This window comes from Sinocyclocheilus grahami, unplaced genomic scaffold (genome assembly GCF_001515645.1).
Source record: "Sinocyclocheilus grahami isolate Dianchi unplaced genomic scaffold, SAMN03320097.WGS_v1.1 scaffold722.1, whole genome shotgun sequence".
Taxonomy (NCBI): domain Eukaryota; kingdom Metazoa; phylum Chordata; class Actinopteri; order Cypriniformes; family Cyprinidae; genus Sinocyclocheilus; species Sinocyclocheilus grahami.
The window spans coordinates 103358-122475 of NW_015505901.1; the positions used below are offsets into that span (position 1 = coordinate 103358).

Consider the following 19118-nt stretch of genomic DNA (forward strand, 5'->3'; position numbering starts at 1 on the left):
TGCCTGTAGCGAACAGCGCGCAATCGCACGTTCACAACCAACTCTCATCTCTCTCTCTCTCTCTCTCTCTCTCTCTCTCTCGCTAATTCAAATAAATGTTATAATTAATTCAAATAAATGCAATCTTACCACACTGCATCTCTGTGTCTGATTTAAAGCAGGCCGAATGCTAACGAGCCTTAACTGACGAAAATGACCATCATTTACACGATGGAAGAATTATCGTCTTGTCGTATACAAGCATTCAAAAAATCGGCAGAATTTATGTGACAGCTGCACCTGATGTTCATAGACTTTCATAACTGGTAAGTGTTTTTTCTTTTGCCTTGTGAACTGGCCGAGCCTTAATGATTCTGTTTCTTTACATGTATTTGTTTACTGACCGTTGCATGCAATCGTGAAATACAGCATTTTTTTTTTAAATTGGCTATTCGTTGTGGGAAAAAAAAAAAGATTTCGGGCTTGGGCTCTGAATTGAACTGTGCCGCTCGGGTCGGGCTGAGTCAGACGATCTTGGGTACAGGTCGGGTTCGGGCTTCAGTTTAAAGCCTGTGCAGACCTCTACTATGTACACACTTACTCCTGAGTCTCGTCTTGATGTATATTTGCATGTGTGAGCCACAGAACAATGTATGCTTTATTGTACTGCAATTGAGGATTGATGTTGATTTGGGATTTTAGAGAAATTTTATTGAAACTTAAGTGATGCTCTGCCAGTTGACTTTCCAAATTCAGCTTGACCAGTCATTTGACATGAAAAACCTCATACTGATTTACTTCGGGCACTTTCATGTCTTAACTTTCTTGACATTTAATCTCTTGTATGAAGGTCATATTAATATCGTTCACTATGCTTAATTTGCACATTAGTGTTCAAAACTAAGATATTTTTGAATGAAGAGTCTTAAGTTCACCAAAACTGCATTCATTTTCTCAAAAATAGTCAAAAACAGTAATGATATGAAATAATATTAAAATTAATTTAAAAAGTAACTTCTTTTAATTTATTATATTTTAATGTATTTTTTTCTGTGATGGCAAAGCTGAATTTTCAACAGCTATTACTCCAGTCTTCAGTGTTGCATGATCAATCTAATATGCTGATTTGCTGCTCAAGAAACATTTACTTTTAAGATCATCAGTTTAAAATGGTTGTTCTGCTTGGTGAACTGTTTTTTCTGCAGTATCCTTTGAATAGAAAGTGCAAAAGAACATTTATTTGAAGTAGAAATACTTTGTAACGTTATTTTTTTACTAATGTTTTCTGTTTCTAAATGATCTGAAAACATCAACTTGACAATTTATTGTGAAAATTATTTATATAAAGTAAATTAAGTACTTGTCATGTGACTTGTGAAGAAAATGGAAAAAAGGTAAATATAATATTTGTTGTTTTTAAGCTGTAAATATTTGTCAAATTATGCTAAATGTATGAAATCTATGAAATTACCCTTGACAAGTCTGACAGTTAAGTCCACTCATTTAAAAAGTAATTTCCATTACAGAGTGTTTTTAAAAGCACTACATCATTTGAGATGTGATGGAAATGGTAACTGACTTAACCAGTAATATATTATTACTTGCATTACTGTTTGCAGAGTTCTGTGATGCATGTATACCGCCGGACTATGTCAACAGACAAATGGAATAAACCGATACTGCCATGTTTAGTGCCGTTTCTAAATCTCTACCGGGTGACTGTTAGATCACAACATTGGAGTAGTCACTAAGGTTCAAGGTAAGTAAGGTTCAATAAATTATCGCTTAGATATAATACACTACGCATCCATATCTCTTTCCTTTTGTGCTTTGAACTTTTCTATGCGGAGCGCTGCGCGCTGTGACCCTATGTTGCTTCAAGCGCATCATTCTGTGCACCGGATGCGCGTAAGCGTTTTGTGCCGCTCCGAGTTCGATACTTTTTAGGCACCGACCGAATTGCCTCGATACCATCAAGTATCGAAAAACGTCTCGTCGTTCGGTACCAAATTTCGATACCTAAGGGGTTAATCTCATCAATGTCAGTGTGCCAATAAGCCTGCAGCACTAGGTGTGCTTGACTAAAAAGCAGTGCGGCACAGATCGATCAGTGTTTGACATCCGCGACAGCGATTTGAAAGCATACGGAGCAGTCTGCTCTCTATAGCTCTCGTGGTACTGTAATACACCGATCAGTCTGCACTCAGAGATGTGGCGCACACGTGAGGCTGTAGTGTGACTGCGTCCCAGCCCCCTTAGATGTAAGGCTACATTTACACTGGTGCGTTTGTTTTAAAATGAAAACGATCCTCGTCATACTGGCGTTTCCACTGCGTTTCAAGCCGACTTTGCACTATCTCTGACAAACGACAGACCGAAAGTCATTCATTTCTGATGGAGAGTGCAGGAGCTGCGTGGAGTTCCAATCATGCAGATGTCCATTCATTCATACTACGTGACCGAAAGCGCATGTTATGTGACCATTCGTGCACACTGTAGCATCATGCTACATAAGACAATAAATAAGATTTTACTCAAAACTCACTTTAAACCACCATCGAGTGTTTGTAATAACTTCCGATTGCCATCTAATGTGTGTTTTGGCCATGTAATGTTGCTGAAATTAAATATGTTATTACCTCTGAGTCAGAGCAGCGATCATGAAAGAGAGAGCACAGGCAGACAGCGCTGGAAGCTGCTATTGCTCATCAGTAAATCAGTGGAAAATGAATAGAAACCATGATACTGTCTGAGCTATGTGTTTTAAATAACAGATGTGTAAACTGAAGACTATTTGAGCTTTATTAAAACTATGCTCTGATTTATTGTGTTGGTTACATTTTTTTCCTTTGTGCAGTGGCTCAGGAGATGAGTCTTTGAGTTTGTATAAACATCAAAAAAAATAAAAAGCCCAAGTAATGTTATTACCATCTGATCATCCATTTGGATCCTGGAACTTTTTAAGAATTTTATTTTTATTTTGAATAAATACAGTTCAAAAGACTAATGAGACCTTTCACGAACCCCCCCCCCCAAAAAAAAAAAAAAAAAACAAAAAAAAAAAAAAACCCAAATTTTTTTTTTTTTTTTTTTTTTTTTTTATATAGATAATGCAATGTTAAAATTGATTTCATAAAATTGGTATCGAAAAAAGTATCGTCCAGGAACCGGTATCGAAGTCAAGGTATCGGTATCGATGTCGAAAATGTTTTAATGATACCCAGCCCTAATTATAATACTTTTGCTCAATGAAAGATTATTAATAGCCTTTCTTGTTCTGTCCTATCTATCATATGTTGCGGTCTCATTACTGTGGTGTACATTTAAAAGAAATGCCTTTTAATTTTATAGTATATATTTTATACTAATATCCCGACCGATATGGGTTTTTTGGGGCCGATACCGATATTAGGGAGGAAAAAAGGCCATCGATAAAGGATATCGATATATCGGCCGATATTTTTTGTGTATATTATAGTACAGTACCAGTCAAAAGTTTGGACACTTTCCCATTTGTGTCCAAATATTTGACTGGTACTATATATAGAATGCAGTATATACATAAACAGAATGAATATATATATATATATATAAACATTTTTTGCAATGATCACTTAAATGTGGTGATCAAACACTTATAATGATGTGACAGAGATATGTAATGGAGGCAGGGCATTTAACAATAAACTTTATTATCCAAAATGAGTCTGACATCAGTGCACTGAACAGTAAAGTTGAAGTTTATTCAACTTTAATTCAATTCCATTCAACTTTCCGTTGAAGTTTATTTCACTTCGGAACATTCATTCACGTGTTTGTGCTACTGTCTTCACACACAGACGAAACTTACTAGAGAGGTGTGACAATATACCTCTGTAAATAAATACAACATAAATTCACATCTCGCGCACTTTAATGCCCTTTGAATGTAACGTGTACGATCCCTTGAAACTGGAATCATGGCGGAATTTCATGTGAAGTCCACTTCGCAGGCCACTTATGGTCGAATAAGACAACGCTTGAATGCTGCTGCCTGAACAAGAGACCTCCTTACTGAAGTGAAAGTGTTGTCTGGTGCCACTATCTCAAGAACGCGCCGGTGGTTTTCAACCAAATTCGGGGGATCCCTTCAGCTCGAGGTGCCCTCTCGAACACCACCCTCCGTGCGTCGGTAGCCCCCCGGGATCGCTTGATCGGTCGGCGCCTGGCCCCCGAATTTAACCACCCGTAACTCCCGAACCCCAGGGGCTATCGATGCGGGGGTGGTCTCATTCGAAAGCAGGCCTCTAGATGTACACTCGACTCGCGTTCGAGAGGGTTCCTTGAGCTGAAGGGATCCCCGAATTTGTTGCGGATTCGCCACGCCGTTACGGAGATATGGCCGTTCAAAATTTCAATGGTTTTCCATAGACTTAAGCTTTAAAGCGTTTCATCCAGGTCGCCAGTAGCAAACAATGGAGCACTCTCTGCTGGACAAACTAAGTAATTACACCATTTAAGCATTTTATCTGCGTTATATGTTCTGTAAAAACAATTTCATATCGGCGGCATATTCGCCGATACGATATATCGGTGACAGGCTAATATCGGCCGATAATATCGGCAAAACGATGTATCTGTCAGGCTCTAATATATTTATATAGAAATATATTTACTTGTTTTTCATGAATGTATTTTACAATAATACAGAGTAAAAATGTGTAACATTTTACCAGGTTTAGTCCTACACTTATTCACTTTTATTTGTTCCCCACTAAATTGTTTTTCACTAAATGTTTTTTATTGTCATTCATTCATTCATGAGAATAACTTTTGCTGCTGAATTATCCACTAACCTAGTTTCTAATAGTGTTTTTGCCATAGGTTATGATTATATGATTATACATTTGTTATTTTTCTTTATAATTAAGTTGTCTATATTTAGTAGATTGTGTTTAACATGCAAAGTGATGATCAGGTCAACACACAGATATAGAAATTCTACATTGCGCTGGTTACTGCTTACTCTGAATTTTTGGGATCGTATCACTTCTGAAAATATAGTATCAGTGCATCCCTAGAATGAAGTAAACTCTCTTAAAACACATTTTTCACTCTCTCACTACTTCCAGTCCTCAGGGTCAACAGTGCCCTTAGTTTTAGTTAGCCCATTTATTTTGTCTAAAGTTGTCTCGGGCATACTTGCTTCTCTCTTAAGACTGCACCACACAAAGGTCAGGCTTACTTCTCATTTGGAGTTATGACAAGTAATGTGATACTTGAGACTTATATAACAGATATAAAGGTTTCCCCAGCCACGTATTCCTGATAAATGTCACATGTGTCATACTGGCCATATCACAGACCTCTGTTGTGATGAATCGGGATGATTGCTTGATGGTTGACGTAATGAATTTGTCATCTACTCTCTGCTAAGCTGCACAGTGACACGTTTCATGAAGTATCCTTTTTTTTTTAATCCGTATACTCATAATATCAAGGATGGTAGAAGGACACTGTTTGGAATAGTGTGTTTGTTTAAATACTTGCATGAAAGTGGCAGTGCAGTACCATGTAGACAATCATGCTCTCATCTCCTCATTAGGGAGGTAATGTTTACATCACCCCTTCTCTTGATCTTCCTCTCTGCCTTTATCGCACTCTCTCTCTATTTTGCACCAAAACTGTCCATCTCTCCTCTGAAACACTGCACTTAGAGCAGCACTAACCGGCCCACCACACCTGTCAGTCACTGTCAAGTTGACAGGCCCAGACTACTCCCTCAATCAGAGTGAGTTATATAGCTTGAGGGGTGGGGCTAGAAATCTAATCAACGTACTCAGTGTGCTGTATTTTTGTGCTGTATCTTCCCGTATGCAACTTCTTAAGTGGTAAAGCTCTTAAAAACAATGTTTTAAATGAAGACACACAGCATGATGTTGTGTGGAAAAAAACTGAATTGCAAATTAAACCATGACTAATGTTGTTTGAGTTGTTTTTGAGCAATGACACTGCCCCCTAGTGGTCTTATGGGTGAGTGGAAATGCTTTTCCATCTTTGGTATAAAAAATATTGTCTCTTTCTCTCTCAGATGATTTTAACAGTGTATTTGAGTGATGGGGAGCAGGCGCTGACGGAGGTGCCCATCACTCCAGAGACGACGTGTCGTGATGTGGTGGAGTTCTGTAAAGAGCCAGGAGAAAGCGGCTGTCACCTGGCCGAGGTTTGGCGTGGAAATGGTGAGATTCTTTTAGTTACTACATAACAAAAATGTTTGTAACCCCATCCCTCTTGCCGTTTATAGCAAGTCAACACAGAATAATTGTAGGTAATGCCTGTCGCAGGATTTGAATTATTCTTTCATTGACTACAGTTCTTAATTTAAAAATATTGACAATGAGAAAGCACTCAGCTTTACTTGAAATCATTTCTACAGACTGCAATATCCTCTGATTTCTTCACCTTCCCAACCTAGCCCTTTCTTTCAGTAAAAACATTGTGCTTTTATTCTCTTGAAGACGCTCTCGCACAGTACTTTGTAGAATCTTGCTGCAATGAAAAACACTCACTTAATCCTTTCAGACATAAATGCTACTTCTGTTCTGACAGATGGGTCCATTTTTTCCCCCTTCATTTTTCCATTTCCTTTGATGATAGTGATTTGTATAAACAGCTGTGTGCCAGAACTGTTATCTTTGCCTTGGGAGCCTCCTTTCAAAAGGTCTTCCATCAGCACTGGGTCCTTTCATCTCGAAGTGCATCTGTCTTTGAAATCATGATGAGCCCAGTTATTTTACAGCAGGTGATGGATTGCACAAAATTTGTCATTAGAGTCTGGTTATTAAGTGGATATTTTGCCTCGCCAAATCTTTTCTTGTGGTGCTCAGTGGTCCAGGCTTTTCTATCAGACTCTCAAAATAATTATTTTGGAATATAAGTCATTTTTGATAATTAAAATTTATTTGGGGTAATTATTTGATAATTGAAACAATCACAAATACATTGATGACAGAATTTAGATTTTTGGATGAACTGTTCATCCAGACTCATTGGTTGTCATGTGTCAGTCAAGTATGGTTGAGCTTCTGTTTACCATATTTGATGTGCTCTGTGTATGTGAATAAAAGCCTAAATTAAGTCTGTTTATCAATATCTCCAAACTTTGATTAAACTGTTCTATTTATATATATTACTTTTACAATGTCTTCATGAAATATTTTGAAGCATCAAAGTTTTGGTTACGTGAACTTTCAATGGAAGAACAGAAATCTCTCCAGGACTAGTAAGCAGCCACCTAGCAACCACCTTAGCAACTGTTTTGGTACAACCAACCACAACACCTTAGCATCATTGCTGTGACTTTTACGTGAGTCCAAAAATCTAGTTGTAAAATAGATAAACATGTTCTAAAAGGCTAATTTTCAAATGGAGTAAAACTTTCTTCATATGAGGAGTTTCTTGTGTGTGTTTCTAACATTTGCCAAAGCTTCTGGTTCCAGGTTTTTTTTTTAGGTTAAATTTGGCTGCTCTCACTTTCTTTCTTAACATCCATGAGCCTGTGTGCGTTTCTGTTATTCTTCCACTTTCATACTTTCTTCTATTATTCTGTGTCGTTTTATTCTATTCCCCTTTGGATGGCTGCCAGACTTCCAGATGTCCCTCCACCACTCCCGAACCCCAGGGGCTATCGATGCGGGGGTGGTCTCATTCGAAAGCAGGCCTCTAGATGTACACTCGACTCGCGTTCGAGAGGGTTCCTTGAGCTGAAGGGATCCCCGAATTTGTTGCGGATTCGCCACGCCGTTACGGAGATATGGCCGTTCAAAATTTCAATGGTTTTCCATAGACTTAAGCTTTAAAGCGTTTCATCCAGGTCGCCAGTAGCAAACAATGGAGCACTCTCTGCTGGACAAACTAAGTAATTACACCATTTAAGCATTTTATCTGCGTTATATGTTCTGTAAAAACAATTTCATATCGGCGGCATATTCGCCGATACGATATATCGGTGACAGGCTAATATCGGCCGATAATATCGGCAAAACGATGTATCTGTCAGGCTCTAATATATTTATATAGAAATATATTTACTTGTTTTTCATGAATGTATTTTACAATAATACAGAGTAAAAATGTGTAACATTTTACCAGGTTTAGTCCTACACTTATTCACTTTTATTTGTTCCCCACTAAATTGTTTTTCACTAAATGTTTTTTATTGTCATTCATGATTTTTCTAGAATAACTTTTGCTGCTGAATTATCCACTAACCTAGTTTCTAATAGTGTTTTTGCCATAGGTTATGATTATATATTTTTTCATTTGTTATTTTTCTTTATAATTAAGTTGTCTATATTTAGTAGATTGTGTTTAACATGCAAAGTGATGATCAGGTCAACACACAGGTATAGAAATTCTACATTGCGCTGGTTACTGCTTACTCTGAATTTTTGGGATCGTATCACTTCTGAAAATATAGTATCAGTGCATCCCTAGAATGAAGTAAACTCTCTTAAAACACATTTTTCACTCTCTCACTACTTCCAGTCCTCAGGGTCAACAGTGCCCTTAGTTTTAGTTAGCCCATTTATTTTGTCTAAAGTTGTCTCGGGCATACTTGCTTCTCTCTTAAGACTGCACCACACAAAGGTCAGGCTTACTTCTCATTTGGAGTTATGACAAGTAATGTGATACTTGAGACTTATATAACAGATATAAAGGTTTCCCCAGCCACGTATTCCTGATAAATGTCACATGTGTCATACTGGCCATATCACAGACCTCTGTTGTGATGAATCGGGATGATTGCTTGATGGTTGACGTAATGAATTTGTCATCTACTCTCTGCTAAGCTGCACAGTGACACGTTTCATGAAGTATCCTTTTTTTTTTAATCCGTATACTCATAATATCAAGGATGGTAGAAGGACACTGTTTGGAATAGTGTGTTTGTTTAAATACTTGCATGAAAGTGGCAGTGCAGTACCATGTAGACAATCATGCTCTCATCTCCTCATTAGGGAGGTAATGTTTACATCACCCCTTCTCTTGATCTTCCTCTCTGCCTTTATCGCACTCTCTCTCTATTTTGCACCAAAACTGTCCATCTCTCCTCTGAAACACTGCACTTAGAGCAGCACTAACCGGCCCACCACACCTGTCAGTCACTGTCAAGTTGACAGGCCCAGACTACTCCCTCAATCAGAGTGAGTTATATAGCTTGAGGGGTGGGGCTAGAAATCTAATCAACGTACTCAGTGTGCTGTATTTTTGTGCTGTATCTTCCCGTATGCAACTTCTTAAGTGGTAAAGCTCTTAAAAACAATGTTTTAAATGAAGACACACAGCATGATGTTGTGTGGAAAAAAACTGAATTGCAAATTAAACCATGACTAATGTTGTTTGAGTTGTTTTTGAGCAATGACACTGCCCCCTAGTGGTCTTATGGGTGAGTGGAAATGCTTTTCCATCTTTGGTATAAAATATAAAAAATATTGTCTCTTTCTCTCTCAGATGATTTTAACAGTGTATTTGAGTGATGGGGAGCAGGCGCTGACGGAGGTGCCCATCACTCCAGAGACGACGTGTCGTGATGTGGTGGAGTTCTGTAAAGAGCCAGGAGAAAGCGGCTGTCACCTGGCCGAGGTTTGGCGTGGAAATGGTGAGATTCTTTTAGTTACTACATAACAAAAATGTTTGTAACCCCATCCCTCTTGCCGTTTATAGCAAGTCAACACAGAATAATTGTAGGTAATGCCTGTCGCAGGATTTGAATTATTCTTTCATTGACTACAGTTCTTAATTTAAAAATATTGACAATGAGAAAGCACTCAGCTTTACTTGAAATCATTTCTACAGACTGCAATATCCTCTGATTTCTTCACCTTCCCAACCTAGCCCTTTCTTTCAGTAAAAACATTGTGCTTTTATTCTCTTGAAGACGCTCTCGCACAGTACTTTGTAGAATCTTGCTGCAATGAAAAACACTCACTTAATCCTTTCAGACATAAATGCTACTTCTGTTCTGACAGATGGGTCCATTTTTTCCCCCTTCATTTTTCCATTTCCTTTGATGATAGTGATTTGTATAAACAGCTGTGTGCCAGAACTGTTATCTTTGCCTTGGGAGCCTCCTTTCAAAAGGTCTTCCATCAGCACTGGGTCCTTTCATCTCGAAGTGCATCTGTCTTTGAAATCATGATGAGCCCAGTTATTTTACAGCAGGTGATGGATTGCACAAAATTTGTCATTAGAGTCTGGTTATTAAGTGGATATTTTGCCTCGCCAAATCTTTTCTTGTGGTGCTCAGTGGTCCAGGCTTTTCTATCAGACTCTCAAAATAATTATTTTGGAATATAAGTCATTTTTGATAATTAAAATTTATTTGGGGTAATTATTTGATAATTGAAACAATCACAAATACATTGATGACAGAATTTAGATTTTTGGATGAACTGTTCATCCAGACTCATTGGTTGTCATGTGTCAGTCAAGTATGGTTGAGCTTCTGTTTACCATATTTGATGTGCTCTGTGTATGTGAATAAAAGCCTAAATTAAGTCTGTTTATCAATATCTCCAAACTTTGATTAAACTGTTCTATTTATATATATTACTTTTACAATGTCTTCATGAAATATTTTGAAGCATCAAAGTTTTGGTTACGTGAACTTTCAATGGAAGAACAGAAATCTCTCCAGGACTAGTAAGCAGCCACCTAGCAACCACCTTAGCAACTGTTTTGGTACAACCAACCACAACACCTTAGCATCATTGCTGTGACTTTTACGTGAGTCCAAAAATCTAGTTGTAAAATAGATAAACATGTTCTAAAAGGCTAATTTTCAAATGGAGTAAAACTTTCTTCATATGAGGAGTTTCTTGTGTGTGTTTCTAACATTTGCCAAAGCTTCTGGTTCCAGGTTTTTTTTTTAGGTTAAATTTGGCTGCTCTCACTTTCTTTCTTAACATCCATGAGCCTGTGTGCGTTTCTGTTATTCTTCCACTTTCATACTTTCTTCTATTATTCTGTGTCGTTTTATTCTATTCCCCTTTGGATGGCTGCCAGACTTCCAGATGTCCCTCCACCTGTTAGCAATGTCCAAAATGTTGTTTTTCCACATCCATGTCTTTGTTGCCCACCCAGCCCCACCACATTCCTCTAGCTGGATGCCACGTTTGATTCAATTTCACGTCGTCTTTGTTCTTTTGATCCCACTGTGTCTGTTCCTCTGTTCTTTCTCTTCAGGTGTGGGTATTAGTGTGTAACACTGGAATGAAATGCTCGGCATGAGATGATCTATCTCCTACTCTTCTTTTGATGTGAACTTACTATCTCCATCTTTATACCTACTTTTGTTTAGTTTTTTCCTGAGGAACAAAAAATTGTTTGTGACCTTTTTTAAAATTAGAGTGGCTTGTTGTTTTAATGCCATGTCTTTTGGTTTCCCCTGTCCAGAGCGAGCCATACCTTTTGACCACATGATGTATGAGCACCTGCAGAAATGGGGCCCCAGAAAGCAGGAGGTGAAATTCTACCTGCGCCACGAAGACTCGCCCACTGAAAGCAGCGATCAGGGTGAGAACACTCCCACTTGACTGGCTACAGACCACGTCTCGCCCACTACCGCTCTCCTCTCATTGGCTGACAGTGGCTGAATGGTTTTCATTCCCTTTTCAGTGGCCTCCAACATGTGAAATGAAGAGACAAGCACATTCTGGCCGAACAATGCAGAGTTCTGTTCCTGATTCAGTTCGATTGTGCTTTTCACAAAATTAATGATCTCAAAGTAGCTTTGAAAGTGTCAGTGCCTTCAAATTACAGTGAGCAAGGCATTGTGACTTGGGAAAAGACTACCACAGTAAAATCATATCAAAGTTTAAGATGAAGGGATATTGCTGAAATGAGCTTAAAACATTTCCCAGACTGAGCATGCAAGTTGAGTAAGGCTGCAAAAATGCACAACCTTGGCAGCACTGCTGCTGTGATTAAGTAATATGTTACTGGTTCTATAATCAAGCACCTTGCTTGTTTACATTTGCCTTTACTGGACAGGTACAAATAGGCCTTGGCGATAAAACGGTATCGATATTTATCGACTGTACACCTTCTTCGATAATGATATAAAACATTTTCAATATAGTGCACGGTATAGGCCGTGCTATGAGTGACGCAGACAGCACACACAAACACCGAACACATAATGAATTGAGTGCTGTGCCTGCCTGTGATGAGGAGATTGTGAATAAATAAATGAATATTAGTCGAATTTAAAATAAACATTTGCATTTGAATGTTAGGAGTCCATCAGGGAGCGTCATCAGTGGTGCACGAGATGCGGTGATTATGATTTAAGTGACGTTGTTGCATTTGAATGTTTTGTTAATCTAGCTCACGAGATGCGCCGCTGCTGTGTTATGCATTCAAAATATTAGAGAAATATAGAAGCTCAATGCGGAGAAGATCTTGAATGGGTTAAAACCGAAACCAAGCAATTCACACAGAACGCATATTTAGCGCATTTTTAGATCAAAATTATGACGTCTCGAATTTGTTGAGGTTTATTTCTTTTCACTGCATCTCTTATGTTTTTTAATGCAATCTGCGTGATGGGCGATTCGGCTCTTTGGATTAAGCAATGCATAAATACATGATGCTGTTTTGTTCATAATTGTTTATGCAATTTACAAAACTATGTTTGATTTATATGAGTTCATTTAGACGTAATGCAGTTTTTTTATTTTTATTGTGTGTTTGACTGTTAATTTGATATTTGGTTTAATTTAAAAGTACAGTGGTTAAATTTAAACAATTTTTTCTATTGCTCTTTGTTTTAAAAAAGGTTATAAAAATGTCAATAATTATCGATAACGAATGATATGAAACATTATATCGTTGATAAATTTTTTTAGCTATATCGCCCAGGTACAAACAAACACACATTCACACAATAACAGCTTACGTGTGACTGATTGCTTTCAAATTGAGACGATTATAAAATAGTGAAACTATTGCAAAATGGTAATTTAGAAAATGGCTATTGTGGCAATATTACATGCTCATTTTTTTATCATCTGTAAATTTATTTGATTTAATTGGGTAAAAATGACCAAAAATAGATAGATGAATGCAGGTTATGCTATTGTACATTGTTTAAAATATAAATACATTTATACATTTAAAATATAGTTAAATGTTATATTTATATATAAGTTTACCCTCTGTTTTAAAGCAGAAGGACAGATTAAATCACTAAATCATAAATGTTAATAAAAAGAAAATCACAAACAAAGTGTTAACTGGTAAAAAATTAAATTAAATTGAAAAACTATTTTGCCGCAATGTTAGACAGATTAAAAACTGACTTGATGTCACCTTGTTGTGCAGTTGTGTATAGCAGGATTTTTGATCAATGAGATTTCACCGTGGGCGGGTTGCTCGCATCACCACTGAACACAGTGTATTGCTGCCTCATGTACGCGATCCATTTTAACACTGCTAGTCTTTTCTCCTTTTCTTTATCCTGTCATTTGTTTGTTTTCACCCTTTCTGTTCACATCCCAGTGAGGTTTTTCCTATCACTTTAGACAGGATTAGCTTGTAGTGAGCGTCCGCACGGATTAAGGCATAAACCTGAAACCCCTATGTGTGGGAGGAGAAAAAGTGGCAGTAATACACTAAAAGCACAAGTTCCGTTCCCAGTGTCACATGGCAATAACAAACGGGCCTTTAAAGGGGTCATATGACGTTGCTAAAAAGAAAATTTTGTGTATTTGGTGTAATGAAATGTGTTTATGCGGTTTAAGGTTAAAAAAAACATTTATTTTCCACATACTGTACATTATTGTTTCTCCTCTATGCCCCGCCTTTCTGAAACGCATCGATTTTTACAAAGCTCATCGGTCTGAAAAGCGAGATGTGCTCTGATTGGCCAGCTATCCAATGCGTTGTGATTGGCCAAATGCCTTAAGCGTGTGATGGAAATGTTACGCCCCTTACCATACTGTGATGCCGTGTCCCGGCCGGAGCGACGAGACAAAACCAATAAAACCCATTGCAAACGAGGCATTTGTTGCATCCAGTGGTGACATAATTACGGATTATAATGACTTATACTGTCTTTTTACGCGTTGCGTTGCGCTTAAAAAAAATAAAAATAAAAAATCATGGATAACATTAAAAATAAATATACATAGCATTCACATGCTCCTCGGATGCTCTCATTTCCCGAGTTGTGCTTCCCTTACTCTAAGGCTAATAAATGTATTTCACAATCTGGGTCATTATTTAATACAAAACAATATTTAATACAAAACCACACATAATGTTTCTACTGTATCTCTGTCAATCGCTCTATTTAGTTAAAATGAGTGAATTGACTGTATGGTATGCCACATGCACTGTAATATGTTTTATATTAAATATTACATTTTCAAATGAAAATAGCAGCATGATCGTTTTATAAAGTATGCGTTCATATGTGTTAAGGGCTAGATTTTCGCTGGAGGAAACAGCTGTGGTGTGATGAGGGGTGAACGCAGCGAAAACTTAAAAGTAACGTTAGATGGGAAACCGATTGCTCCCTCATGACATTTTGTAAACTGTATTTATGACAAAGAACTGCTCAGATACAGATATTATAACAATCTATCGATAAACACACACCTTGTATCCTCTGTTTCTGTTTGAGTCCGCTTACGCTGCGCCGCCGCGGTCTGCGGATTGAAGAGCGCACTGAAAGATGGGGAGGAGACGAAGTCTGCCGCCGTTTTCATATGAAATTTAGAGGGGACTGACTCTGAGGCGATCACGAATTTGTGTACAGTTTATGGAGCTAATCGCTATAGCCTCACTAAAAATGGCCTAGCAACAACCATGCTTCTTACGTCCATTTCGGAGAACCAGGACAAATATTTCAATCGATCACTCAGGCATTTAAGTGGCACCGAAATCTGCGTTCTGATTCTGTTCTAGTACATACCAGTTACATAGGTATATGGCACCGGGTTTAGGTACCCAACCCTAACTTACAGGCTGAGTCAGCATTATTTGTCAGCATCATAGACTGTATAGGGTCAGCATGCGTGCAGAAGGGGAAACGGGGGAACTGAATTCACCGGAACACTGGCATTGTAGGCTACTCTCCCAGGAAACAGTCCTCGTCCTCCTTAAAATGCGTTGCACACATCTGAATATTTGGTTTGAACTGTTCTGGAACAGTGTTGTAAATACAACTTAAACACTGATTTCTAGTTGTGTCCTCTTTTGGAAGACCAAACAAAGTAGTTTCGCTTTCACAACGAAATACACAACGTCTCCGCAACATGGTTGCGACGGCAACAATACTACAGTGAGAATCAAAGGTACGCCTTCTTTCTTTGCGTGATCATTTGGGCGGTGTTATACAAATCTTCCCACACAGTGACATAGACATGTGGGGGCGTGTTTAAACATGGAGTTTTAGGAGGGCGTGGATGAGTCTTAACTTTTATAAAGTATCTCTTTGGGTTTGAGACTTTAGTCTTTGCAACCTTAGGGATCTTATCTATTCACGAACAGCTTGTAAAACTCCAAAGAGAAAGGAACACTTGAAATCGCATCATATGACCCCTTTAAACTTTTCCTCCACAGTCTTGTGATGATTCTCCCTCCGTTCGGCCAACCACGTTTGGTTTATTAAAATTCCGCAATGTGTATATATAGATGCTTTTTGTGTTCATTCATGATTATATTTCACAAAAGAATGTGCTTTTTGTTGACGGACTCATTGTATTTTATTTCTTCGCTCTTAGGGAGCCAGCAGTCTCAGGAGCAGCCCAGCAGGAGAGGAGGAAGCAGCTCAGACATGCACAATGAGAATGGGGTTAGTTCATATCACATCCTCATCAAAATGTGTGCCGCCTTTTCTAATCTTAGCATTGTGGTTTTTCCAAATGCATCCTGGGGGGTTGAATTTCCACATGGTTATTTTATCTTATGCTTTTCTGATTACTGTAATGCAAAGTAGCAGCTGCAAAGTTCTTGCTGAAATTGACACTCTTCAGTACCAAAGCGTTTCGATCACGTCATGTTATTCAGTTCTTTTCTCTTAACCCGAGCCAAACTCAGCCAGACCCGTCACGTCCCCGAGTCACTCACCATTTTCTTTCATATAAGCATTTGTCACATCACTCATTCTTTTTGTGATCTGCTTCCTGCAAAGAGTGGTCCACTGCGCTCGTCTCCTCCAACCATCTGGCCCAGATTCCAACAGGGGAAAAGCCAGGCTCCAGAAAGCGGAACTAATTCCACCTTCAGGGAGAAAGATGACTGTAGACCACCAGCGTATGGAACAAGAAGATGTGTTGTTTTTTTGGGTACTGCTATCCCCGTCTTCAGAGATGGAGTAAAGGCACAGGTGGTTGGTCGGTGTTGGAGCTGATTAGTGATGCTGTTGCCACCCAGGCATGAAGTCTTTCCAGTCTCACAGTGCTTAGCACACACTTATTTCTGACAGGTGCTGCCTTACTGTAGGGACTGTTACACAACACACCTGTCTGCCTGTCTTGTCAGGTAGCCGTTAGGGATGCTCCGATACGCCATTTTTGCCTCCGATTCCGATACCTAGGGTTCGGTATTGGCCGATACCGATCCATACCAGTGAAGTTTTTTTCCCCTCATTTAAATAAATGTAGAAATTATATATCTCTGTGTGTGGAACTGATAATCATTCTTTCACAATCTACTCGATACAGACTACTTCATTATAAAGAAAAATAAAATAAACAATAAATATAAAATATAAAAAAATATAGGCCTATGTATATTTATAATCTATGACAAAGATTTATCATAAACTTGGTTAGTGGATAATTCGGCAGCAAAAGTTATTCTAGAAAAATCAGTGCACAATAATTTTAGAAATCCAAACATTTAGTAAAAAAATATATATTTTGTGGGGAACAAATAAAAGTGTTGCACTAAATATGGTAAAATGTTACACATTGATATTTGTATTATTATAAAATCCATTCATTAAAAACATTCATGAATGTATTATATATAAGTATATACTATAAAATTATAATAAATTTCTTTTAAATGTATAGCATTTTTTAATAAGGCAACAACATATGATAGATACGATAGGACAAAACAAATACAGTGCAGCACGAGCTGTTTTTATACAGTCTATGAGCACGAAGCGCTTACAATGTGTGCATCCGGTGTGCAGAATGATGCGCTTGAAGCAACATGGCGTCACAGCCTGACGCCGTGTTGCTTCAAGTGCATCACTTTGCACACCGGATGTGCACATTGTAAGCGCTTCGTGTTAAAAACTGCAAAGCACAAAGGGAAGAGAAATTGATGCGTAGTGTATTATATCTGTGCAACAGTTATTGAGCCTTTCTTTTAACAGTTTTAAATTTCAGTTACTGTGCACGTTTAAAACTATTTATAGTCTTTTCTACACCCGTGTTTTGTTCTCACAGACACCCGGTAGCAAGTAACAAAATAACATTAAACTCCGGCAAGAAGATAAAGTCCTTTTTGCAAAATCATAGACATGTATTTACAAATCAAGTATAATGGGAACACAGAATGATCTTGGAGAGAGCTTTACCGAGCTGACTGCTGTAACTGAACGCAACCAGGGTTTAAAGGCTGAACGAATGACTGACAGCCAGAGCGGAGAAAAGAGTTTGTGTGAACTTTAATGTAAGGACTTAAATATTCATATGTAGCTCACATTAAGCTATCGTATGGCTTCAGAAGTAACACAGAATAATTTGCACAGTCAGGGGAAAAAAATTAATCTTGGATTTGGATCGGCCCTCTCTAACCGATACCCGATCTGAGAAAAATGGCACTATCGGAGCCGATACCCGATATGAATATCGGATTGGCACATCCCTAGTAGCCATATGGCTCTCATTTTTACTCACTGTTTGTGTTTAAGGGGAATCAAGAGGGTTAACTTATATAGCCATGGCATTTGGCTCGTTTGGCCCATGATCCTGAATGTTCTTGGAATAATTTGATTAAATGGTTTAGTTTGACAACTGAGGATTAATTTGCCATCTGTACTGAAGAAACAGAGGGTGAGGACAGAATGAGAATTGCTCTGCCATTATAGTAGTTGGCCTGGAAGAGATAGCTGACTGTAAAAGATAATGATTGAGAAGTTGACAATGCTTGCGTCGCGTTATCATTTATGTTCAGAGACATTTTGGAGTGTAACAACACAATTAAGCTTGCGCAGACAGATATGCTTATGTTAAAGTATATTCATAAATTTCATTTTGACCCTTGTTCTGTGACTCTTGTAATAAAGAGATGAATAATGAATTGGATAATTGACAGGGTCTTCTAGTGGTGAAAAGGAATCTTTTAAATACAAACTAAAGCAAAGTTCAAATTTTAAAATCAGCAAATGAGGTGGTTAGAATGGACAAGATTGTGTGCCTCAGTGGCCACCGTAGCTTCCAGTGCGGTGCAGTTTATGGAAATTGAGAAAATTAAGACTTAAAGCCATGGTCATACTAGACTTTGAGCGTGCAAAATTTCTTCAGATGCTGCAGTGGTCATGATATGACGTCATGTTCAGCAGTGTCTTTTATAAGAATATCCCATGCCTATGAATGGAAGTCAATGGGCTGAAAAGTGTAGTGTGACCGGCCCTTTAGTCTGTAAAGACTTTCTATATATATATTTGAAACTGTTCAAGGGATTAAATGAACACTTTTTGTATATTGGCAGTTGGGACAGTTCCTGTGTTTAAAGTTTCAAAGTTAAAGTGGGGACTCATTTACGTTGCTGGATGAAATTTTGCCAAAGAAATCCAGTCATTTCAAAGGCAATCAGTGAAATGAAGAATTTTGCCTGATGGACTCCTGTAGCAAAGAAATTTCCCTATGCGAATTTTGCATCAAGTTAAAGTTAGTGAACTTTGACATGCAAATTTGTAACACCAACCTATAGCAAGCCTCTTGATTTGGTAGTGACTTATTTTTGGGTGGAGATTTGTAAATTAGCAGCAAACCATAAATGAATATCCATTTTTGGTCATTTTGCATAGTATGTGGTACATATGGTGCATAGCTAACGTCAAGTAATTCTCCTCGAATGTGATGACGTCCTGTTGTCTGGGGGGGGGGGGGTTTAAGCGGGTTTCTCCCCAA

The 19118-nt window shown here is 38.1% G+C and overlaps 1 protein-coding gene across 4 annotated transcripts in view; it reads left to right on the forward strand.

The window, feature by feature from the left end:
- Nucleotides 1–19118, forward strand: part of LOC107560381 (apoptosis-stimulating of p53 protein 1-like) — a 61571-nt gene that overhangs the window by 18958 nt on the left and 23495 nt on the right. For 3 of the 4 annotated variants that reach the window (XM_016244541.1, XM_016244542.1, XM_016244543.1), the window contains exons 3-5: nt 6050–6197; nt 11416–11535; nt 15750–15820. In XM_016244541.1, the coding sequence (XP_016100027.1) occupies nt 6050–6197; nt 11416–11535; nt 15750–15820 (339 nt within the window). Of the gene's footprint in view, nt 1–6049; nt 6198–9471; nt 9620–11415; nt 11536–15749; nt 15821–19118 lie in introns of those variants that run through there. The other variant, XM_016244544.1, reaches the window with a different exon arrangement.